Here is a 26326-nt window from a genome sequence, read left to right as displayed (position 1 = left end):
CAGAGGCCGGAGTGTGCGTCTCTCTGCCTTTCTCTGGCTGGGGACTGATAGATTGGTGCAGAGTGCATATTCTCCCCTGGGTGCGATATATCAGGCTGCAATGCTCCAAGTACCATTATGAAACGCACTCCAGGGTACAGCAATTCAGAAAAGACCAGAACACCAGTGGAGCTCTCAGAAGATTTCTACTTGTGCGGTATAGACAAAGATGGATGGAGGTAAAAAAAAATACTTTTTTTTTTTTTTTTACTGATAATTCCCCTTCATTCAGGTCGGTAAAACAAACCACAGAGTGAAAATACAAATAAAAGAAAGTGATGAAAGAAAATTCACCTGCTCCAATATTCATAAATGCACCCGACTCCAGGGAGCGTTACGCCGCATCTTGAAAAGAGACACTATTGCTTTGGTTATTGTTGGATTTATGTCCCTTTTGAAGACGTCATCATCAGTGATTCCCTACAGAAACAGCTGTGGGTTCTTCCAGCACGATGTGGGGGATTCTTATCGAGAAAGCATCTGTCAGAGCCTGTGATTACAGAGCTGCCCAGCTGAGCGCTCACTGTCAGACCGCTGATAACTTAACCTTCCTCCGTAGCATTTCTCGGGCCACTGCTCTCCCCGTGGACCTGCTTCAAACGCTGCAGAGCTGCTGGGCCGGCGCCTTGTGTGGTCTCTGGTCTACTAAACACATCTCAGTGCGACCTCTTGTTTTAAAACTCACACAGGCCATAGAAAAAACAGCCGTGTGTCATATCTGAGTCATGATTTGGATCCCGGTGTGGGGTGAAACAATTTCAAGAATCGGTGCGCTGAATGAAAGCTTGGCGATGGCTCAGAATAAATGTGCAACGGCGACTGCTGTGCTGGAAATATTAACATTTCCAATGATACCTGTGGCAAACTAAACACAGATGTGGGGGGATTATCTCATATTTTGAGAGCTGTATGTCTCGCTTGAGTGGAATCATTTGTGCATACATGTGAAGGGATCAGCAAAGTTATCCATCTTTGGATTCCCTTAAAATCCATTAACATCACCATACTTTACTGCTAAAAGTGCCACTGGGAACAGTACAAACTTTTAACTCAATACATTAACGGAGGAGGATTAACAGAATGAAACGTGGCTCTCTTCTGCCCTCTAGTCAATCTAGTCTGAGTCATAATGTTCATATTTGGATCAAGTTCTGGTCTCAGGGCAAAACATTTTAATCCTAATTAAATAGCTGAGCAAGAAATAAATGCCAAGATTTTTGAAGTGTGGTTTTGTTCCTCTTTTTAAAATAAAATCTGGAAACAAAACCAAATAAATTTATAGTGCAGAAGCAGCATATTTCCTTTACTAACATAAATATTAACACAGTGCTCCAAACTGGTGCACACGGAACCATAAGCTCTTTTTTTTTTTTTTCCGCGCCGTGACATTTTACTGCACAGCTCTTTGCTTTCAAAATGATAATGAATTGGTAAACACATTCGCAATATAACCTTTCATTCAGTTTTGTTTCTCATTATCAGCTTTTTCCACGTCCTGCGCCAACGTCCCTCTCTCTGGTGTGTCATCCTCCAACCACTCAAGATCAGAAATAATACAAAGTGTCTATAAATTTAAGCTTCCCTAATTAAAGCCTTGCTCCGGGACATGCTCAAGCATGGCCACTAGGCATGGGATACATCCTCCCAATCCACACAAATTGGCCCATGAGCACAACAAATTACATTATGATTACTGTACTGGCCCAAATGCTGTTCATCTTGATAGAGTTAAACCAAAGCGGGCAAGCCCGTCTCCTGACTATAAAGCAAAAAAAAAGGGGGTGGTGGTGGGGGGGAGGGTGACAGTTTTTAAGCTGGGACTTACTGTAAAAACCTGTGTTGTAAAATTCCAGCTCCTCCAGAAAATCATAGATCCAGACAATATACGCATCCTTACACACAGACACATGCAGACAAATACATATGCACAGAAACAGCAATGTAATTCAGGGCTTGTCTGGTTTTGTTTTTGTTTTTTGACAGTACTTATTATGTTTATTTATACGTTGGTGCATATAGCAGGAGCATGGAGGGTTTGTAATTACTGTATCTGAACTCTTGAATTGTGTATCACAATTCTGTTGAAACAACATGAGGTTTGCTTTGGCCTCAACTTTTTTTTTTTTTTTTTTTGGAAGATTTCCTCAAACAAAAACAAAAAACTATTAAACAAAAAAATCAAAAACCGGTGAGCCTGAAAAATCTGCATTATGAGCCCATACAGCGGTTACTCGCACCACAGTGCAGCAGACCCATGTGTCTGACCTAATACAGGGCGTGAGGTTAAACGTCTAATCCAAGGCTTTTCAACATACGTCAGTAATCATGAGGAACAGCGTGGTGGAGGATAAACAGAGTGTATGTTGTGGCTGAGCAGAAATTCGACATTTTTTTGCTATTCAAATTTCCTACTATTTTTAGAGCCCTGAATGCAGCACATTTGTATATCAAACATTCAAACAAGTTTGCAGAAATGTCTGACAGAAGCTCACCATAGGAAGGGTTTGCGCTCATTTTCACTTTTAGAAATAAATCTGTAAAAAACACACACGCTTACACATAAATACATCACTTTCTTATGTGTGCGTATGCATGTCTTGCACAAACACACTTAATTATATCCAATTTCCCGGGTATAAATTTTTCACATGCATGCAAAACAAACAAACACGACTTGACCATTCCGCGGCAGAAAACACAGCACACAGCCATTTCCTTTACACGAACACATAACACAGATGCGAGCAAAAACAAACACACACTTCTCGCAACTGTAAACTTTTACTTTCCTACTGGGTCAGTCTCTCTTTGCCCCTCGACTACTTGGACTAACCGGTCAATTAAGCAGCTTGTTGAGCTGATCTCCATCCCAGTTTTATTATTGTTGCCATGTGCCGTGCTACGTCTGCCTTTATACCTACAATGAAATGTCCGGGTGATCTCAGCACTTGCTTTAAATACCCCTTTTCTTTTCTTTTTGGTCTTGAATACGCCCCGTGCACATAGAATAATGACCTGTACTATACTGGAATGCTGTGACGCAAGGTGTAAATGGGCTTTTGTTTGCTGTATGAAATCATGCAATGATGCGATGAAACACTTTTCAACATGAGCTAAAACTTAGCACTACTGGGCATCCCGCAGTGCAGTGTCGTGGTTTTAATAATTATTACCTGTAGATAGAAGGCAAAGATCCAGAGGAAAAACTCCAATGTTGAGCAATCACAATTATCCTCCCGAACAGACACGAACCATAACACTATAATTATTATTATTTTAGGAACTCGCATGCACATATATGACCTGTGTGTGTGTGTGTATTGCCGTGACTGAACAGGAAATTAATTGACGATAATATTCTGAAACATAATAGCAGCACTATTGACCGTGACTGGTTATAATCATCGAGCAAAAACTATTACTCTAAATCCATAAAAATAATATTTAATAGGCTAAAGTACACTTATTAATCTGAGCATTGACTTTTCATTTACAAAATTAAATCAATGATTTTGTAAGATTAGGATGGAGCTCAGCGGGATGACATAACTTTGCATTTTCATGGCAAATTTGTTCAATGTGCGACATCCGTCCAACAAAACACAGCAAACATCCAATTTTTCTGACAATTGTCTCCAGTTAGGTCAAGGTTTTAATGCAAAGCCAAAAGATGACAGAGCATTATGCTATGTGGAGGCTGTAGGGTTTAAAGTTCCCTTTGTATTGTAAAAAAAAAAAAACCCTAACATTTGACTATTATAGTAATACTATATATACACTATTCAATAATTATTTATTATTATTTATTAAATAAATTAAGTATCAAAATAGGATTGCAACTTGCATAATCAGTACATCAGTTGATTACCTTCTTGATTATTAAATTAGCTCAATTAGTTGTTTGGACCAAAAAAATGATCTCAAATATCTTTTGTCCAAAAACCAAAATTACTCCGTTTTTTTTTTGTTATGTAACAAAGAAACCAGAAAATATTCACAGTTAAGAAGCTGAAAAATCAGAGTTTGTTTTATTTAAAAAAACAAAACAATAACAGATTAATAAATTATCAATATAGTTGACAATTAATTTAGTCATCAATTATTTGTTGCAGACCTAAATTGAAACCAACTTATATAAAATATAAAGAGTATAAGGCCTGTGTCGTCTAATAATAGCTGTATTACAGTAATACACAATAATGAATTCATGGCATTGTTGGTGCAGTTGTGCAGCACTAACCCCCTGGACAGTGAAGTCCCTGGAGTGCAGTGCTGGGCTCTGTGTGTGTCCGTGCATGGACTCTTCTCCTGCTACGATCGGAGACCCTGCCAGTGAACCGTTTTCATAAATCATGTCATTAAGATAACGTCGGCGGCGAGGCAGCTGCTCGTACATCATGTCTCTTCACAGGCTCCTCAGTGAAATGGGACACAGTTTAGAGCTCAGTCCAGACTTTTGATGTGCTGTTCCGTCTAGGCCACCATTACAAGTTAAAAATGTCACCGATAAATCAAAACTAAAACTGCACATTTTCTTTAAACCGATGGTTTTAGCATATCAGAAAGTTTTCTTCCACAAAGATGCCCCTCAGACACTACTGATTTAACAGGCAGCCATTAGGGACTTGTTTGACTTCATCCGACCTGGATGACTGAGTGTTCATCGTACACTGCTGTCAAAATGGGGTCATTAGTTACGCTGATTGTTGCACAGGAAGTCAGCCAAACAGCAACAGCAGCACCAAAAGCCTGACTTTTGCAAGGGAGCATGAGCTGAGCTTGTACTCGCTTGGGTTCCTAACGAAGACTCACAGCTATTCTGCTAACAAGTCAATTACAGCATTTAAATCAAGCGGTTGCTTGGATATTTATTTCTTCTTTTTACATTTATAACAGTGAACCTAAGCCCTCTTATTTAGAAACATATTGAAATAAAATAAAATTTAATTTTAGCTTACATGTGACAAATTATGTCTGTTTTAAACTGCGTCATGGAGACTGTACAACAAATATTTTATGATCACCATTTTATCTATTCTGGGATCATGCCAGGCATTTGTGTCGCTTTAAATAGCCTTCCATTAGACTTAGGGCCTGTTTGCATTCCACTAATTTCTTATGACACTGTGATCATTCACATTAATTAGCCCAGCTGACAGACATAATAAATCTTGTATGTTTATTTAAAGGGTTGCTTGGTGTGTTGTAATTTTCTATTTTAAATGAGGGGGTTACTGTAATGACACACCCCACAGCTTTGCATTTGTTCGTTAAAAACAAAGTAGAAATGCATTTTGATTAATATACACAATTACTCAGATTAGTAAATTCTAGTAATCTATGAAGGCTCCTTTCAAATGCTGCATCGATGGCAATTCTAAAAGGGAACCATGGACAGATGTGTCCTGTTAAGTATCCGTCCGTCAGCACTATCATGGCTCATTATATGCAAGCCATCCACGACCCCCGCATGCACAGACGTGTGTCTGTCAAAGATGGAACCGAAAATGTAAATGGGTAATATTTAATGTGAGCCAAAGAATATAATAAATATGAGAGACGTGAGCCTCTGCTCGCCCTCCTACAACGAGACCCAAAAAGAGAAAGATGGGGAGCTGATTTAGAGGAACAGGCCAAGAAGCACCCCATCCAGAATCAACATTACTTCAAACATGAGGTCATCTAAACATCTGTCTACAACATGTCCGCCGGGAGTTCAATCAAAGCCCCGCTCCAACATGCACAATTGTTTCTGGAAATAAATATTAGGCCTAATTCGGCTGTGATTGGTGCAGCCACTCGGGAATCGCAAAAAAAAAATTCCAAACTGCAGTCTTTGTCAATGGATAGCCCCCTACATGTGTACACACACACACACACACACACAGTGTATTTATTTGATTTCCCCTCTCCCCTTTTCCTCCACTCCTTCATTTAGGCTAAGTGGCTTTATTTGTTCTTTCCCGACTGATTTCAGCATCACTGTTTAAAACCAATTAGATGCGAGCGAGTCTCTGACAGTCTGGACGCAGAGCTGCAGTAATCACATGCAGGGAGTCTGTCTCATGTCGTTACAGTCCATTTGCTGGAGACGGATCGATTTACTCATGGATATTTTTTTCCCTTTAAAATGCATCTACCAAGGACATAACAAAGAGCTTAGAGAAAACATTACAGCAGCGAATGAGTAACTAGATAGAATTACTTTTTTAAATTCGGTTCAGCGTGCGTACTCAATCACAATGACATTATTTTAACGACTGTGTGTTCTATGAATTCACATTTTAAATTAAAGCGGCACACAATTACTTATGAGGGGCTCACTCTTCACAGCACCCACGTATCACCACGGTCTTACGGTTACAAGAGTTATTACTGAAACACAATCACTAAAAAGTTGTAACAGCCCTTTACCATGAACGCATACAGTATGCAACTACTGCCCCCTTGTGGACAAAACAATGAATGTCACATTAATAAAGTTCTGCTACTTATGCCACACATACTGTATGTTTCACTTATTGTATATAAAATAATAAAAACAGATTACATTATAATTATTTTCTCTTTAACAAAGTCTTTCAGTTTACAGTGACATAAGAGAGAAAAGCAGGGAAAAGCTTTTTGAGACTGAAATCATTCAAATATGACTATTTTATTTATTACTATATTCATTTCCATATTTTTGCTTGAGTAAATGTTGCTTATATTCATTCGTGTTTAACCATTTTAATTGTTTAAATCATTTGTATGACTACACTATGAGCCCTTCAGTTGCCCTCTGGGGGATACAGTCCTTATGTAAGGTCTCCTCTGTGACTCTTTACAGCAAGCAAAACAACGCTCACCTTGTGTCTCAATTTTACAAGAGGCAAAGATCAACAAGACTAATTTATCTAATGCATCTTTTTTTTCTTGTCAGCCATTCTGCATCAAGCATCAGTTTTTGACCATTACAGAGATCTAAAACCACTAGACAGAGTAATAGTGTTCTCCGATATCACTAAAACAATATTCCAGCAGGTTCTCAACACAGTAGGTCCCACGCACCATCAATTTATCACAAAGCAAAAAGATTCCTCAGAACCCAGATCTCAGGCAGACCACTGAACGCTCAGTCAACGGTGTCAACTTGCACCACAGAAAGTGAAAGCAAATGCAGCATTTTTTTCCCCCTCCCCATAATTTACTTTTTGACCACGTACGGTTAGACATAAATTTAAGACATTGCCCTCTTCATACTCAATATATAGTCAATAAAAGACCATCTAGATAGAAAAATAACAAACAAAACGGGGAGGGTGGGTGTGAGGAGAAACACTGAAGTCATTCAGCTCTTCTATAAAACCTGTGTCAATCATCCTTGGTGAGACAAGAGCCTCCAGAGACATGTGGGCTCAGGACAGCAGGTTGTCAGACCCCGGAGGCTTGTGATGTGAAAACAGAAGGAACATGTGACACCTAATATGTCACACAAACATCACCTGTGTCATGTCAAGGCCATTATAATAATTACGCCACAATATAATTTACTGTAGTCACCTGAAGGATTGAGGACTAAAACACACTGCTATTAAATATATTTTACAGTAAATAATTGAATAAAAAAATAATTTATGACAAATAATAAAAGGTTATATGCAATTGTCCAATAACAAAGCTTGCTTTGCTACCAAAGCAGAAACTACACCAGGTACTTCTTTAGAAACTTCCTCTGCGACTTGAGCTAAAATCTGTCTTTGACAGTAAAATTAATTTTGAAAATTAAAACATGGCTTCAAATGTTGCCCAAAGAAATGTGCCATTTTACTTTAAAAACCTGCATACAAATACAATACAAGTGTGCATTAAATTTCAATTTCGTTGGTTCAAAGGGGGATTTGCAGTGAACTTACAGACTTCTGCTCTTAACCCCATTATCTTTTTTTGTGTACATTAATTTGTACCAGAGCCACTGTGAGTTCGTAATAAACCAAACAGTGAGCAAAGCTTTGGAGAGAATTAGGTAAATATTGGACTTTTGGGACCACAGGAAGAAAAACACCTGTGATACACTGTACACACTGTCCAAAAAAAATGTTTGACTTTGCATGATGTTTTGATGCTGTCAAAGCCATTAACATCAACAGCATGAGAGCGCACAGACAGGCTATTTAGTACTGAGTGTATGAACAAATGTCTACCACAGCTGTAACATAAATTATAAGGATGACGACTATAGTTTAGGAGTGCTCGTTTTAGGGCAGCGCAGTGTTAGGGAAAACATGTGATCTCGATGCAATAAATAAACAAATACTTCCAAGTATACAGTGCTAATGTCTTTCTGATTTGGGTTCACAACTTCACACTCGTAATTAAATGCATAATTTCTTTTCTAACTGCATGGTTTATTGTCCACCTGAAAACATTATCTACTCATCTAAACAACAAATCTCTCACTATTACCTGGATTGTTGATAAACTAATACTTAAATTAATGTTAACATACTGCACTGTCTCTCATAACAACTCCACCAAGTATGATGGTGTTATAGTACTGGGGGGAAGGGGGTTAACTGCAGTCATTTTGAGATTATAAAATAATAAATATTACCTTTATGATCAGTTCATTGAAAAACAAAACTAATGTGCAGAACAACCAACACTGATCCCTTTTCAAGCTGCATTTGCAATATGCATGTACGTAGTAAGTGACAACTGTGAAGACCTCAGTAACCACAGACTGCAACACGACAACTTGGCATCTCGAGCAACTCTTTTAACCTTTAAACAGCGGACTGCATGTCACAGTTTCACAACAGAGAAGAGACAGACTGCAAACAATGACACGAAACACAAGAAAAGTGCTGAGGTAGGTCATACCTGAAAAAAATGTATAGAAATGCTCTGCACCAGAAGCTCCCTGTAGCTTTAAAACAGCTGGTATACATTACTTAATGAGGGGATAAATCCTCATTTTAATTAAGAAAAAGTAGCCCCCAAACCAAAAATTAAACTAGACTATATCCATGTTTCCTCAGTAACAGGTCATTATATTTATTCAGGTCACACAGGTGTTTTCATTCGGTGGACCAGCAAGTTTACCTTTTTAAATAATATTACACACTGCAGAAACAGTAGTTATACATTTAACTCTTAGCATGTTGCGAATGCAGACACAATTGTTTGCCATATTTACAAATAAAGTGCACAGTTCAGAGTATTTATAAACATTACTGGAACAAAATCTGGAATTTTAAAATTCCACACGAAAACACTATTCACAAATCCCATGCCAATGTGCATTAACATAGCCACAATTAGGAAAGCGGTTAGCCTAGCAAGCTAACAAAATGACCACCGGGTATAAAGACGATACTATTCAACATTAGCTTCATGAAGCAAATCATTCCACAAACCTACAAAACTAAAACAAAAAATTCAGGACATAGGTGAAATCTCACAGGCAGCACAGGTGAACTGTTTCCACCTCATTAACTTCAACATGACTCAGACACAATTCAGCCGTTCATATTATCCATTGAGGGACAGAATTAACAAAAATATAAACTCACCAGGTGGCTGGTAGCATTGTGTAGCCGTATGAAGCTGTTGAAAAGTCCGTTAAAAGCAAAATAATCCCCGAAAGAGACAAGTTTCCACGTCCAACGGTCGCCATCGACGAGCAAACATTTTACATATCGCGCGCCATTTCTTCTTCACTCAAACCGCAATGCTGCTCTGTGCTCAGTGCTGCCACCTGCGGTCGGCAGTCATATTACAAAAATACAAACATGTTTGTTTGTTTTTTTGGTTTTTTTCCACCACGGCTTACCTCATTTCCATATCTTTTATGTGTCGCAAAATAAAATTTCTAAAGTTTTCAAGTTGTTTTACTAGATTTATGAAATAATACATGTAGAAAATGAAGTTGTGACGCTTTGAAGTGGCTGGTTTACCTATTCAAAATAATATTTGATGTTGCCGGCGGTAAAAGTAGTGTGACCCAATAGTGAATTAGGTCACAGTGGTCTAGCATCTTTAAAATGTTGCTCAATAGATATTAACATTTGTAATATTATTTGTGAAAACAATATGACTAACCAAGATTTACCTGATTCAAATGTTCACCGATTTATTTGACTCCACTGTGTTTGAGCAGGGAATCATCTAAAACGCCTGGGGATGAGGATTGAGAAAAACTGTTGTACTTTGGGATAAGATTGACCTTGGGAATCAGGTAGAGTAGTTATCTTTCACCATAGTATACACTCTGACTCTTGTTAGTCTCTGATATTGTCCTTCAAGGTTTTTTGTCACAAACAACTGAGGGTCACAGTGTTTCGTTTTGAAGACATTACTTTATCATAATGACATTCCATATTTGTGCAGAAGACTTTTCTTTATTAAATGGGCTCTTTGCATAGCAGCCAGTAGGTCACGGTAGGAAAATCACAGGTGTAAATTGTCAAAATAATGATAGGCGAGTTCCATTTAGCTTCCTCAGTTTCCTCAAGTGCATGCTGGTTGACTGTCACACTGTCCCAACTTTCAGGACCTGAACAAAGCCGTCATTAATGCGATCAGTGACACCTGACACAAAAAAAAACAGGAAAAACTAGAAAAACAGTGGTCTTTGTAAAAGCAAAAACTCCCCATGTTGGTGTTGGACAGGCTGGTTTGAGAACTGTATTTCTGAAATTGTTGATCTCTTCTGGACTTTCCCTCAGTATGTAGTGTTTTTACTCACAGTAAGCACTGGCTTCTACAAGGAGGACCAGAACCATACAGTTTGGAGATGACAGAAAAGCTACAGTAATAGATAACCACTCTTTACAACTGTGGTGAGCAGAAAAAAAACCATCTCAAACATGTAGAGTGATGAGCTACAACAGCAGAAGACACCGTGCCAAGTTCTACTCCTCGATCAGGGTAAGAAATGTGAAGGTCTGGACCAAACTCAAGAAAACATCAAATACTTTGATGAATCTGAACTTCTGCTGAGGCACAAAGGTGGTAGTCATAAATTGGTGTCAACAACATGCGTCGATTAACCCAACATGGATTGTGTCCGGGCTAGTGATGGTAAATTCAACTAGTAATTAAAAATAATTGTTGCTGGCATGCCTTTGATTCCGTAACACCAATCAATCATCTTGTGACTGACACAGACTGTCTGAGTATTGTTTCAAACTGTTAACAACTATGTTTACCAGCTTCAAACTGTCTACTTCCCAAATGATGCAACTTGTGAGTAACTCAACGTCATCGCAAACTGGATTCCACGAAACATGACGACAAACTTTGGGATGTGGTTCAACGAGAGACACGAAGCAGGAATGTGCTACTGACGATGGCAGAAGTTGAAGGCACTTTTTATAATGTCACTTCAGTAATAGTCTTAAAGTATTATGACTTTACTTTTACTGTACTTCGGTATCAAAAGTAATTCACTACAAAGTGAGGTGTAAGTACTGAACAATGGAGGCTGAGCGGTAGGGCGAGTTGTCTTTCAACCGGAAGGTTGTAGGTTCAATTCTCAATTAGAGCTAGTCTAAATGTGTCCTTGCACAAGACACTTAACCCCATGTTATCTCATCAAGACTAGAAAAGAGCTATTACCAACTCTTCTTCTGATTTTAAATGTTGGTAGCAACGAGTAACAAAGACAGTTAGGGGAAATGCAGTGGAGTAAAAGTGCACAATTTATTTAGGAAATGTAGTAGAGTAAAAATAAACGTTGCTCGAAATACAAATAAACTAAAGTACAGATATGTGCATTTTCAGGCATATTCTGATATTAAGGTATTATGGTATTGTATCAAATGGTAACTCTTAGAAATATTATCGCCCTTTTCAGACATGAGCTCCTGATAGTGTCAGGAAAAGTTGCTGGGGGACATCCCCCAGAGTTTGCGTTTACATTTGACAACCTGCTTTAAAAACGCAGGAGGCAGGAGACTCCAGACTTTCTCCTGCTGAGCTGCTGAATGAGCCGTCATAGAGACACACACTCAAGCTCCTCCTCACAATCTCCCAAGAATCTCCTGACTTCAGCGGGTTATGTAACTTCCTTTTGCTTCTGGTACTTTTTCTTTTGACTTTGAACAAATTGGCACACTCCTGCAAGCACAAGAGGAGTCCTCGGAAAGTTCAAAGTGGATTAGAGGGCAGGGCAACCTCTAAAATCCAGTAGGAATATTGGTAAAACTGCTCTTTTGATTTATACGTAATTAAAGCACTTTAAATATGCTGCTGTATTGTTGCCACAAGGGTTAAATGACACAAAATACACTGCTGAAGCCATGTGATAATCACCACTCACATACTTGACTTGCTTCATTTTAAAATGCCAACAAAACGCATGCGCAGTGTGGACTTTCACTCTTTGTTCACTCCGCGCATGCGCACTCCAAATAAGAAACTCCAATTTCTTTGCGGAACTTGTAAAGCGGAGGAGGACATGGGTAACATTTACGCTCGCGTTGTAAACGTTAACGTGTAACTCCAACGAAAACCTCTTGCGTAATCTGAAGCATGAGAGTCAACTTTTTACGTTCGCCAACGGTTGGACTCACCAGCTGATCCACCGGCGATGATCTGATGAGAAGCTTCCCGCAGAAGACTCTTTGGTTTCGTGGGAGTCATTTTTGTAAAGAGATGGTTTCACGGTCCTGCCAAAGAACACATGTGCTGTTATACAACAACTTTTTTTTTTCCTGTTATCTGTGTTCAGTCAACAGAGCCACCGTTGACGGTTTATCTAGAGGCGGCTGTCGCTGAGTGTTTACCCGTCTGTGCTGCTCTGTAGCGCGGTCTGTCGGTCGTTTCTCGCCCCGTGTGTCAGCTCCTACAGCCGCAGCCAACACTGAAGAGAGAGCTAAGCTAGGCTAGGCTAGGCTAGGTTAGCTCTGGAAACAATTAGCCTCAGTGCCTCAAGCGCTCCCTCCCATCTCCTCACAGCACAAACTCCTGATAGTACAGACAGACTACATTTAACCCTGACCCACAACTAGTGATCAATGAAAATCAAACAGTCACATATTGAGAACAAAGGTCATTTTATATTTCCACTTTTGATCAGTGAAAGAAAAGGAGCTTCGTTCTTGAATTTATAAAGTTTTGTTAATCCCTGGGGGAAATTGCAAGTATTTCGAAACTGAAGACTTTTGTTATTTTGACTACAAACTAATAATAACTAGTAATCAGTAACCGCTGGATACTGGTCAAAAATCACTGAAATGTCAGACACATGTATAATGCATACTTCACTATGCACAGAGTGTAAAAATGTAAATAAAAATCAGCATAAGCATTTTAGCTGAGTCATGGTGGCCTGTTTATTTCTTCTTTTTGGGTGAACGATTATTGTCACACAGTTGGACAAGGATGTCTTAATAATGGCAAATTAATTAACTGCTTCATAGTTAATAAATGGTCTAAAATGACTGTATCGGTGGAGGTTTTTGCAGAATTTTCAAAATAAAAGTGTCTGTGTTGATGTGGACCAATATAAAGCTCGAAATAACGTTTTTATGATGCAAAATGAATATGTTACTTTAGAAAAAACATCATTATGACTTATAATAAGTGGTGGGCCACATTAAATTGAATGGGGGGTGGGGCTGCACAAGTTTGAGACCTCTGACTAATAATCAATTGAGCACAGTTTGCACAATTTATCATTTTATTAGTACTTTGTACTCACTACACAATTGCCCTATGCTCATATTATTTTTGTTGTTTTAATTTTTTATGTATATATATCGATGCTTTTTAATTCTTTTTACATATTGTAAATAATCAAACTCATATAACATGGCCTGAAGTCATTTAATACCAAAAATAAAAACCAGTCACTTTAAATCAATTGTAGAGAATTGAAAGCACTTCTGGGCTGATGTTAGCCCTTGGAACAAAATGTACTGTATAGCTTGGGGGTAGGAATGCAAAGTATGGTGGTCTTACATAAAGTCAAAACACCCCCAGTGTCCACTCTCCAACCTTGACTTATGTAACATGAAGTCCATGTTCAAACTGTTTCACATGCGTCATTCATAAAGATCTGTAAGTTGACTTGTAAACGTTTTGAGAGAGTTATTTTAGATTGTCAACAGGAAACATTTAATGTTTTGACTGTTTGAAGAAAGAACTGGAAAAAGAGTCAAGAGAGTGTTTCTCTCAGATTTACTGGTGTTACTCTAAAAACACATCCTAACTCATGTCAGCTGTGATGATCCACTCTGTTTAACTCTTACAGTGTGTGAAAGTTAGTTTCACTTTCTTTTTTGCGGAAATTAAAGATAAAATACTTTTGACGCTAACTGAAGGCTACATAGTCTCTTCTCAGCTGCAACATTTAACTTCACTATTAAAAGTTGATAAAAAAAAATTTCACATTGTGCCTTTAAGTGAAGAGTGGATGTTGCATAATACAACACACCATGAGTTTGGTAGCTCTCAGCGTCATGGCAATACTTAAAACACACAAGACATAGCATTGTAAATATGTGCAAGCATTACATAACATTATTTGGACATGAATGTGCTACTAAAGGCACAATGGACGTCAAATGCATTGTCACAAAATGCATTTTATTTAAAAATGTAACATGCTGTGTCTTTTTCTGGAGCCACTGAAACCCTCAACCATAAAACTACAATACAATAAAACAATAAAAGAAATAAAAATCCAATACATAACCCTCTAAACCGGGACAACTTTAAAAAGTATTTGTGTTCAATTATGGAACAGTCTAACAGATTAGTCAAAGCAGATTTAAACCATAAATCAGTTTAAAAGAATATACAAAATACTAATTTTAAACTCATATCAGGATGAAGAATCAGCAGTCTATCTATCTATCTATCTATCTATCTATCTATCTATCTATCTATCTATCTATCTATCTATCTATCTATCGTTCGGTAGCTAGCTAACTAACTAGCATCTATCTATCTATCACAGCTAGTAAACTTACTAGCATCTATCTATCGCTCGGTAGCTAGCTAGCTAACTAGCATCTATCTATGTATCTATATATATATATATCTAATAGATAAACATGAGAATAGGGAGACAAAACACATCTTTAAGAGCAAGACATCGTTTTATGTTTCTTCTTACTGCCTCCCTCTTCATCCTCATCACTGACAGAAACACCACTTTCCCCTCAGGGATTAATGAAGTACTGAACTCAGCTGTACAGTGTTTCACATCAATAATACAGTCGTGTGTATTCAGTGACATAACAGCAGACGTGTCAGAGTAATTTCAGGTGTGGATATTTGGTTGTCACACACGTGTGCCTATTCACACTGTTTTTCTGTTCTAAAACACGCATGTAATTGACTGTAACAGAATTCTCATATGCACCACAACACTGGAATCTCTTACTTTAAATGAAACTGGATTTAAATTCTTATAAAGCATGTGGTTTGAGCCTAGCAGCCGCAGCAGCAGGGTCAATTTACTTCTTTTTTTTTTTTCTGATGAGCAATGTGAAGGAAGTTCATTGCGAGGCTTTTAATGAGACTTTCATATTGTACGCGGGCAGCTATGGAACAACAAGAGCTTCAGACGAGCCATAAAAATGTGGGATTTACAGCGTTTATGTGGCAGGAAAATGCCATTACCACTTTGACCTCCTCGACTAAGGAAAAGCAGAGCAGCTTCCACCCCTGCAACCTCAACTCCAGTAAAACATGTCGGCTGGGCAGTTCGCGCACAACCAGCACAGACCGTAACTATTTACTTTATGGACATGTTGAATGAAAGAAGGTTTTTTTTAGGTGGCGTAGGAACAGTGCGCTCTCTTTCTTTGACTAAAAATATTAATTGTGTTACTGTTGCATAAACCCTGCGTTTCCTGATTAGATTATCGTTTGTCTGGCAGAAGTGTCCACTGCAGCTGCGACTGCTCTCCAGAACACCCATTATTCCTGAACCCTTCAAATGTTGAAGTGCTATAAAAACTGTGGCCACATATTATACTTTTTTTTTTTTAAATACATTTTTTGTGATCCCTCAGAAGCTTGCGCCCAAGTGACGAGACAAAAACGGTAACAGTATCTTTGTTTTTCACCACAGAAATATAAACGTGCGCCACTTAAAATCACATTAATACAGAGCCATAAATAAAAGCAGTGATACCATATTGTAATGTTTTATTATTGAAAAGAAATAATACTCTCTAAAAATAAAGTATGATGCAACATGGCCCTATCCCACTATACCTAACACTTAAACTACTAATAAAAAAGTAACTGTTTTTTTGATTTACATGTGTCAAGGGCTCTCTATTACATTAATCATAATTATCAACATTTATGCACAACATGGTAGAAAAACAGATATTCCAACTAATGCATTTATATCAAAGCAGCATTTAAATGTTTGAGGTTAAGTTCTGTTTCTATGAAGAAATCTAGGTGTAAAATAAACTAAGATTAACAGGGAAATAGGTACAAAAAAAAGAAAAGAAAAACAATGTAGAAGATGTACCATGTGTTTTATTACCTCACACACACACACACACGTACACAGACACACACGTACAGTACAGACACCATCTTACAAAAACAGTCATGCACAGGTAAAGTAACAGACATCCTCTGCTCTTAAATTACTCTCAAACCTGGAAGTTTTCCCGTTCAAACACGTCAGCTGCGGAAACCGTTACCTTTTATTTTATTGTTTTTCTTACGCAGGAGCCTAAAAACGTTGGAAATCAAATAAATAACTAATAACGACGGGCACGAGCACAACAGTGGTTTGATCCAAAACAGTTCAAGTCATTCAAATATTCTTTTTTTTGGTAGCTCTTTATGAAAACGTGTAAATGTGTTTTTTATCAACAAACATTGATAATTGAAAGTGACCTGAATATGAAAATGTTGCATTTGAGGAAAAAAAAAAAGAGCGGAATATTAACGTTCACATAGATAAAACAGTAAAGGAATCTAAGGTCACTTAAATATGACCTTAAGAGGAAAAAAGCAGCCTCACCCCTTGTATCTATGACATTAACTGATTAGAAAACTGTGTCATTTTTGAGCCGTGAAATTAAATCTCAACATGGAAAGCCATTTTATCAGCCCTAAATCAGAGCAGGGATTACACGTGGATTAAACCCACAGAAGACACTCAGCTTTATGAATCTGTAGTGATGCCAATCAGTGACTTCCTAATTGCATGGCACCTCTTCAACGTATTCAGATTCTAATTCTTTGTCAAGTATGAGTGAGAATCGTGACAGTGGCACACAAACGCTGAGTTTTAGACTCTGAACAAAAAAGTCTGAGGAAAAAAGAAGGTGTGACCAGACTTAAGTGGACATTTCTAATCCTATATAATGTTTATTTAAGGAAACACTTAAATAATCCTCTCGTACCTGTACTGTCAGACGGCAAAACCCAGACTGAGAGTGCACTGACGTCGCACAGTCTTGCTATTCTTGCAGGATTCACAGTAGCGTTGGGCCCTTGGTGGTGTAGTTCATGGCGGGAAAGTGTCTGCTGTCCACGTCCCAGTGGCCGAGCGGCTGGTTGGAGGCGGACGGGAGGCCCGGGGTCCAGTGGTTGATGTAGCTGGCCATGAGCAGAGTCAGCTCCAGGATCTGGGACGAGACGCAGATTTATTTAGGATTTTAAAATTGCACAAAAATGGGATGGAAGATGAAATACTTTTCCCGAACATAACCGAGCGAGTCTCTCTGCCAGCGAGCGCGAAGAAGGTGAACGTTGGTTTTACCTTTGGTTTCGCCATTCCGAAGACCAGCTTCTCCACGCTCTCCTTGCCCGCTCCAGGCTCCCTCTGCTGGCTCGTGACCACGATGAAGTCGTCGCGGCAGCCACCGAAGGTAATCACAGACTGGTAGGAGTGTGTGACCAGCGTGTGCTGAAACAAATGGATTTTTATTGGCGATCTCCAAATAGAATTCCTGGAGGAAATCATTTTGGGCAAATTGAGCGTGACGAAGCCTGACATCATTTTCAGCGACATATTGTGATTTTCACTCTCTGGCTCTGTGCACGAGCAAAGCCGCTCGCCAGACCAAGAATAAGACGGATCAACGTTGGCTGCTGGAAATGACTTCACTTTAACATATTTTGTCTACATATTGCAACTGGGTCAAGAATGTCAACATCGGAGGGCTGCCTGTTCTGTTTCCCTGCTGATTTCTCAGGGGTTTGAAACACCGCAGGGTAAAAACTGCGGCTTTTCCAGCCGAGCACTGCTGCTGTGGAAGGGAATGTAGGATAAAACAAAACGGAAATACATAAAGAGTCCCCTCAAAGTAGTAAAGTTGCTGGAAATCAAACTTCCCTTCTGTTTCTGAGACAGAGAATGTCTGGATATAAAATATCATCAGTTATTTTGTTATATTAATCCAACATCACTAGAGTTACAGACAGATACTGTCCCGTGACCTTTGAACAACAAAGTTTACTTCATCCTTAATTGGGTGTTTTGTTTTTTTTAGCAGTATTGATTGGGAGTGAAGTTTAAAGCTCACCATGGCGTAATCCAGCACACAGAGTCCATCCTCATTGACGGCCAGCCACACTTGGCTCTGCTCAACAGTGGACGGGGGAACCGGCTGTGGACAACAGGAGAAAACAGGTGGAAGTCAAACCAGCAGACACTCAGTATTATAAAGTGGATTCTTAATCATTTCTAATTTTATACTTTGATATTTATCATGTTTCATTGCTTGTTTTATTATTATTATTTTTTTTTTACTTTTGTCACTTGCTGCTATAACCACTGAATTTCCCTTAAAATTGGATTAGGTGAAATTGAATTAATCCCACTAATCTCACACTTGGATAGTGCATTACCTATTTAAATATTTCCACATGATACCATTCAGATCAAGATTTTGACACAAATAATAGCATCATAAATTATGACCTATACACTCTATAGTCACATATCTACATATTTACACCTGTTTTCCATAAACTTGTTACATGGGGAACCGCTTTTTGCCAAATAGAATTGGTAAACCAGCCAATTTCAGATATCAGTTTGATAATCTCTCGGATTAATATAATTAATCCATTGTTTTGCGTATGTTACGTCATAAATATGAAGTAAAAAGCTGGAAAATTCAGCAAATTCTGCAACTGCACGACCCAAGATCTGGGACAGTAGATTTGCGAAAGAGCACAACATTAAATAAATATTAGTGAGAGAGAAGTGAGGACACTTTTTTTTTTTTTATTTACCTTGGCACTGAAGAGTTTGGCTCCAAACAGGGGCCACTTGCGAGCCACGGTCAGATATATTCTCACACACTCGGATGCACTGCACCCACGTAGCATGGACCACTTAGTGGCCAGACGCTCAGTAAGATCTCTGCAAGAACGAAAGTCAGACTGAGTTAGACTTCTGCATGTGTGACGACAGCGAGCTTCCAGTTTCTGGGCATGAAAACGTGTAAATGATGCATTTATTTGTACATCAGTGGTGTCTGTCGTACCTGAGCTGCTCTGAGCTGCAGTCCTGTTTGTAGCGTTTGGGGTAAAATCGCTCTAAGGCCTGCAGGAGGATCAGCTGAGATTTGGGCTGCGGAGAACTGGAGGGAGAGGCGGCAGGAGGTCGCTCCAAATCACCATGTTCAACCTGGAGTAACATCAAAAGAAGCTGGTTTTAAGAACACAAAAAATCATCAGTATAAGTGATGATAGCACATGGATCGCTACACACCTGTGCCATGAGGGCGGCCACCTCCAGAGCCAGCTCTTTATTCACAGGGAAGTGGCCTTGCAGGACTTCGTCGTTCACCTGGTAGGCCAGCAGGAGGCGCTCTCGCTCCGTCTCTCCTTTCACCTGAGCTCTGAAACACAGTCTGAAAACAAGAGAGGAGGTTGTAGGAGAATTCCTGCCAGAGGTGAACATGGCTTAACACAGATTACATCACCAGCTGTGACCGTGTGGCCTGTAAAACAGATGCTTTAAAGATGCTGAGTGTATGACACCGCGCGCGTAAGGCGCCGGGAATCCGACCTGTTCTTGTATGTCAGTCGAACGATCCGCGTGCCCTCGTTTTTCCCAGGATGCAGCTCCTTCAGAGCCTGTTCCCACTTGGAAATGACGTCACAGATCTGAGAAACGGCAAACGAAGCAGTCTTAAGTCAAAGTCAAAGTTCATGTTTAAAATGAATTTTTAACAAATTTGAATTAAGAATGAAAAAAAAATCAGCTACTATCTCTCTTTCTTTCTTAGAACTGGTTCAAATGCTGAAATAAACTGGTTTCAGCAACATTAGTAATGTCTGTACCATGAGCACTAGCCATGCTGGGCTGTGTCTGTGGAGACACGAGTACAAATCAGCGATGTAAATCCCTCACGTTGAGAATTTGCAACACAGATATTTCAAAGAAAATACCGAAATAATCCAGACTTCATGGACAATAAACTTTCTGTTCTCAATGAATGTTACTGGAGCATTCCACTAGGGGGCACACAGGGGTAGCTCAAACTGTACACAGTTCCTAATTCTGCATGCAATGAGCATCACTCTTCGTGCAAGTATTGCACCTTTTTTTTATTTTCTTTTTATAACATCTTTCCAGGGACAAGTGAAACACAAACCCTCGAGCCAAACAAACAAACAAAAAACACGGGGGTTCCTCTGTTAGTAATATTGTGATACATCTTGTCCTTGACTGTAATTGTCCCGTTTAGTTTAGTAGTTTGAAAAGTCGTCTTTTCCATTGAATACATTTCTTTCACCCCATCCATCCACTGATTGAGCGTTTTATACCAGTTCTTCATAATTGTGAGGACCAATTATACAAAAATATAGGACCACAACATCATTAGGAATCTTGTATCCCAAAATTGATCCTATAGTAAGACATTTTATGTTTAGTTCTTTGTCCCAGTTTGCTTGAATGTATCCTGTGTTGTTCTCATTCTGATCTATTTTGGTTCTTGCTTCTATAGGCATCAGTCAGAATATCTATCACACTGTTGCCTTCTTCAGACAGAATGTTGGTTTTATTCTTTTATCATAATAATCTCTTATTTGCAGGCATCTAAAGAAGTCCAAATTCCTTTTGTAATTCTCTGGAACTTTTAAAATGTCCCCTGTGAGTTTCGCTGGCTAAGTAGCTAGCTAACTGCTGTTCCTGACATGCTGCAGTGTTTACTTAGCAGCTAGCCGTAAGCCTTGTTGTTTGTACATGCTTTGGTAAATAAAGAAAGACAAAAAAGAATGTTCACTAGAGGTGAAGACAAAAAATTAAAAACAAAAAATGTCCTTCCTTAAACTAAAAAAACAAAAAGAACAACAACTTAGCAGCTAGCTCACGTTAGCTAGCTGGCTATCATAAAGCCTATGTCACGCTGGGTGGGCTAAACATTTGAAATCATATAAACAATATGATATTCAAACTTTTGACTGCTGTCTTTAATAAGTACAGAACACATTCATTCTACTTTTACTTTCAGAACTTGAGTAGTACATTTTAAAATAAACTACTTGTAAGTACAAAAAATGTTGAATACTTTAGTACTTCCACTTAAGTGTGGTGCTTAAAGAACACTTTAACGTCTACTGAAGTACTTCAACTTTTACCTCTCTAGTCTCTAGTACTTTACACATCTCCGGTCAGTGCAGGTGAAACAACAAATAAAATAAAGAAATAAACATGGAGGCTTCCATTATTCAAATATTCACAAAAAACAAAAACTACCAGGGTCAAAATGATTAGCCCCCTTAAGAACGGACCTTTTTATTGAGCCTTAGCACAAACCACTGTTGCACTGTTACACACAGTATAAAATCTTCAGTAAGGGTTTGAGGCGTCACTTAAGAAAGCATCATGCCAACGAACAAAAATAGATTAGACTTGATTTTCTATGTGAAAAGTCAAATAATGGAAGAAAAAAATAAAACTAGGATGTTTGAAAAAGCTGTGTTAAAACTTCATATAGCCCCACCCTTTTTCATAGGGGGGCTAAAAGATGTATTTCTCTGGCATTTGAGACTCACCCACCTCTGATGAGCTGGTCAAACATTTAACTATAAATAGAATAAATTGGAAGCCGCACTTTATTATTGTGGAGAATTAAATTACAGTTTTTATTGGAAAATGGAAAAAGGAATTATGTCAAATCTATAAAAGTTTGGATAGCGTAAATTTTTTGAAAATAGCCCTTAACGACTCACTACTGATCCACTACATTATTAGGTAACGTGAGACTAATGTTTTGGTTGGATTGGGCGCAGAACAGCCAGAAGCCTCAGTGACCCGCACTCGTACCTTGGCAGACGGCTGCAGGCAGTGCTCCAGGTCTTTGCCTGAGGGATCGTCGGTGAAGAGGGCGAAGCCGGACAGCTGAGGCTTCCTCACGCCGATCTTCTGGTTCAGCGTGTTGAGGAACTCCTCAACCGTCGTGGAGCCGTCAAAGCCCACCACCTATGGGAGGACACGCGGAGACGACACTGAAGCACTGGAGAACCACAGCAACCTTTTACATGATGCTACGACCGGCTGAGACACGAGGCATCTGCAGGTCAATGCCTGAGCCTGCAGAGACACATCAGGACCCTATGGACACCACTAGGGGGCATAAGAGGACTTTTTGTTGTATTTTAAATCTTATTAGAAAAACTATTGAGAACAATGCTGTTATATTAGATGAGATATTTGTGACTAAAGGACCAGGTTGTTGTAATGAAAAGTGAGTGAAGGTGATTACAGAAGTAGTTCATCAATACAATAAATATTTAGTGCTATTTAAGTTCTTTTCTAAGACGTCTATACTCCAATCACAGTAGTTTAATGCTTTTAGCCTTTCTGAAGATATTCTGGGGTTAAATCAATCTATTTCATTTTCAATCTGTATATTACAATAACTTATCTAAAAGGGGAGAAACATTTACCCTTAAATATTCTATTAAAGCCCCCTTTACTTCACTTCACAAACATCAGGACCCAAAATCCATCTATGTGGTTTAAAGAGAATGTTCAGCTTACTCCGCACGAGTGAATGAGAGTTAAGCATTGTCATTCACCTTGTCTTCACCAGGATGGAGGATTAAAAACTGCCCGTCTCCATGGTAACTTCAAAGAAAGACAAATGATCTTGTCTTGTGGTATTTTTAACCACTACGTCATGTATTGGCATCGGATTCACCCTCAGGTTTGTGTGTGTGTGTTTTGTGACATGTTGTTTTCAGTCCACAATGCGATGACTGTGTGTGTGTGTGCGTGTTTCTGAGAATATGTGCTACCTGATAGGTGTTGTTCATGAAGTGGACTGGGATGCTGAACGGCAGCGAATGGTGGTACGGGTTCCTCAGCAGGATGGAGACGATCTCCATGCGAGAGGGTTTGGCCTCGCGCTCTCCGTTCTGCAGCGTCCGCTCCACGGATCTCTGACAGTACACTGCATACTTCCCCACCTCACTCCTGTGTGGAGAGAAGAGAGTAAATACCGCACATGCACAGTATATCTGCGCAGCAAGTGGCAGCTGCGCAGTGTTGAGTCGAGTTTCGCTCACCTTGGGTCGGCGTTGCGTTGCAGGTATTGTCTCAGATACCAGAGGAAATGTTGTTGAGGGAGGAACAAAGCGACGCACAGAGACAACAGCTGCCAGCACTACAGGAGGAGGTAGAAGGAGAATACAAGGTAAATATAAAATATGTAAAATTGCAGCCATTAGCATTCAACTCTGGTACTGTAATCTAAAATTCAAAATATAGTTCCATTATCATCAGTGAAGCCATTACTTTTTAAATTTAACATAATTTAAGACATTTCCTTAAAGGAATACTTCACCGATTAGCATTTAGCTTTGTATTACTTAAATACTCTTTAATCTTTATTTTGTGCCCACAACGCTAATTTCGCACTTTTTAGACACACCCACCCACCTCATCCCAGAATGTAAACAGTGTCCGCCATCTTGGCTAACAGTTACGCTAACAGGACCAAGTATCACTGGTACAAAGCTAAATGCAAATCGGTGAAGTATTCCTTTAACCTATAATGACATATCATGGTTGTTTTTAGACATATCATAACAACATTCCCCAGAATGATGGGAAATGTTATCGTGTCATTTGTAAATGAGTATTTGTTGTATAAAAGGCTAAAACTCAATAAGTAAATCATCAAAAAATAAATAAAACAAATGTATCCATCACAATTTCAACCGTGTCAGTCTGACCTGTGTGAGGGAGTAGTTGTGCGGCGTCCGGTGGTTGGTCTGCTTGATCAGCTGACAGTACATCTCGTTCTGCAGCTCCGGGTGGGTGAGGCACACCTGCAGGGCGTTCTGGGCCAGCGACGTGTGGTAATCCACGGACGGAGACTCCACCAGCACGTTGATGAAGAGCTGGCAGGACTGCGGCGATGGAGACGAGACGTGATATTTCAATAACATATGCACGGGTTCACCAGCAGGTGGAGGCAAACACACACCAGAAACTGGAAGCAGCAGTGAATCAGGTTTTCTTTACTGTATTGCTTAAAATCCTTGATTGATTAACGCACCGTGAGTCAGCTGTGGAACAGACGGGCCTGTAAAAACACCATCCAATCATAATGAATTGGATCATGATGCATCAGTCGAACCGCCATCTGAACTCCCTCCCCCCATGTGCGTACACCTCTTTGTGAACTAATCACGCATGCTCAGAAGACAACGCCAGAGCTAGAGCAGAAAAGGTGACAACAACAGGTGTTGGTTGCAAACAAGAGACGTTTTTTGGGAAAGCTACTGCCAAGAAAAAGGCTGATGCAGAGCGATCCAAGACCAGAGTGACCATCGGCGCCGCATTTGAACGGTGGCCACAACTGAGCGCCCAGAAAGGGCTGCAAAGTGATGCTATGGTGGCGCTGTTTCGACTGGACAAGTAGGTTAACTTTACATCATGTTGTCAATTGAACAAGTATCCAAAAAACAAAAAGGAATACTTCACTGATTAGCATTTAGCTTTGTATTACTAGAATAGGGGTAGTATTTTTGAAAAGTTGTGCTTCCCAACTTCAGTTTTCCCTGAGTATCCAAAAAACAAAAAGGATCTCAAAAGTGCGGAATTAGCGTTGCAGTTTCAAGCCTGGGACCAAGTGTCACTGGTGGGCACGTAACAAAAAAGAATAAAGATATTTCTTTATTGGTCCGAACCTTGAAATTGTCAATTCCGCACTTTTTAGACCCACTCGTAGGGGGATAGGACCTCATTCCCAGAAAGTAAACAGTGTCCGCCATCTTTGCTAACAGTTACGCTAACAGGACCAAGTGTCACTGGTGGGCACGTGACAAAGAAAAGAAGGAAGATATTTCTCAAGGTTGGGAAGCACAATTTTTCAAAACTACTACACCTATTCTAGTAATACAAAGCTAAATGCTAATTGATGAAGTACTGAAAGTTACTGATGCTGCGCAGAGCTTGTGAATCTGTGTTGCACGTTCCTGTGCTCTGGCGGCGTAGCTTCGGACTTTTGAATTCAAAATTTTTCCAGGCTCTCCAGCCCTACCTTTATGAAAATGAATAGAGGTTTAGCCTCTCTTCAGTTTATCCAGATCACCGGTGTGAGGAAATTATATATAAATGGTTATTTTTGTTGTAATTCACTGCGATGGCCAAAAGACATAGACTTGAAACGCATGTCGCCTCCATTCACGCTACTCCTCTGCGTGTGTTTTTAAGGCTGACTGCTCAAACAGAGAGCCGACCCATTCACCCTTCAATCCTACATGTCTACTGTAGCTGCTGGGGCTGTGAAGCGTGAGCTGGGCAGAGTGGGGGCTTCTGGGTGGGCGCGCTGAGAGATGAAAAGAGAGGAGGAGGTGGAGGAGGAGGAGGAGGAATCTGCCATCTTTCTATTAAGTCCCTGTTCAGCTCTGATCCCCTTCCACCTCCCCCCACCCTGTGGCTTCCATATCCATTGCTGTCACTCTGTGAAGGCCCTGACCTCCCATGTCTCCTCTTAAAAGAAAGCTCCTTTCACACTGGCTGTAAACCAGAGGAACGGGTTAGCCTCAATCAGTGCAGATAATCAAGGCCATTATCTCTCTTCCACACTTTTAATGAGCTGGGGCCCTCGTTAAGCCTTTGATCTGGTTTTAGCAGCAGGAGGGGAGAGAAGAAGAGGACCGCGAAGTGCATCCATGAGCGAGCGGGAGATAAAAGGAGAAGAGGAGGCGGCTGTGGTCGCGACACAAACTTTGAGTTGGACGGATGACGTTTTGAACAGAGCCTCGCAGTGAGGGACGCGGGGCAAGGGGGACGCGGTGGCGAAAAGGATGAAAGGAAGGGGAGAATCAAAAGCGAGTGGGA

General features: G+C 39.7%; 2 protein-coding genes across 3 annotated transcripts in view; both read right to left on the bottom strand.

Moving 5' to 3' along the window:
- Positions 1 to 13011, bottom strand: part of slc25a21 (solute carrier family 25 member 21) — an 83070-nt gene extending 70059 nt beyond the window's left edge. Inside the window, exons 1-2 of the mRNA XM_044047919.1 lie at positions 12810 to 13011; positions 12597 to 12692 (exon numbers count right to left, since the gene is read on the bottom strand). Coding sequence (XP_043903854.1) covers positions 12597 to 12666 — 70 coding nt within the window. The 5' untranslated portion in view covers positions 12667 to 12692; positions 12810 to 13011. The remainder of the gene's footprint in view (positions 1 to 12596; positions 12693 to 12809) is intronic.
- Positions 13012 to 16510: 3499 nt separating this feature from the next.
- plekhh1 (pleckstrin homology domain containing, family H (with MyTH4 domain) member 1) overlaps positions 16511 to 26326 on the bottom strand; it is a 48877-nt gene continuing 39061 nt past the window's right edge. For both annotated transcript variants that reach the window (XM_044047623.1, XM_044047622.1), the window contains exons 20-30: positions 24211 to 24387; positions 23542 to 23639; positions 23272 to 23449; positions 22298 to 22453; positions 20033 to 20130; positions 19733 to 19874; positions 19506 to 19648; positions 19252 to 19381; positions 18537 to 18620; positions 17771 to 17917; positions 16511 to 17636 (exon numbers count right to left, since the gene is read on the bottom strand). In XM_044047623.1, the coding sequence (XP_043903558.1) occupies positions 17484 to 17636; positions 17771 to 17917; positions 18537 to 18620; positions 19252 to 19381; positions 19506 to 19648; positions 19733 to 19874; positions 20033 to 20130; positions 22298 to 22453; positions 23272 to 23449; positions 23542 to 23639; positions 24211 to 24387 (1506 nt within the window). In that variant the 3' untranslated portion in view covers positions 16511 to 17483. The remainder of the gene's footprint in view (positions 17637 to 17770; positions 17918 to 18536; positions 18621 to 19251; positions 19382 to 19505; positions 19649 to 19732; positions 19875 to 20032; positions 20131 to 22297; positions 22454 to 23271; positions 23450 to 23541; positions 23640 to 24210; positions 24388 to 26326) is intronic.

The sequence above is a fragment of the Solea senegalensis genome, linkage group LG16 (genome assembly GCF_019176455.1).
Source record: "Solea senegalensis isolate Sse05_10M linkage group LG16, IFAPA_SoseM_1, whole genome shotgun sequence".
NCBI lineage: Eukaryota > Metazoa > Chordata > Actinopteri > Pleuronectiformes > Soleidae > Solea > Solea senegalensis.
This window is presented reverse-complemented; position numbering and strand designations above follow the sequence as displayed.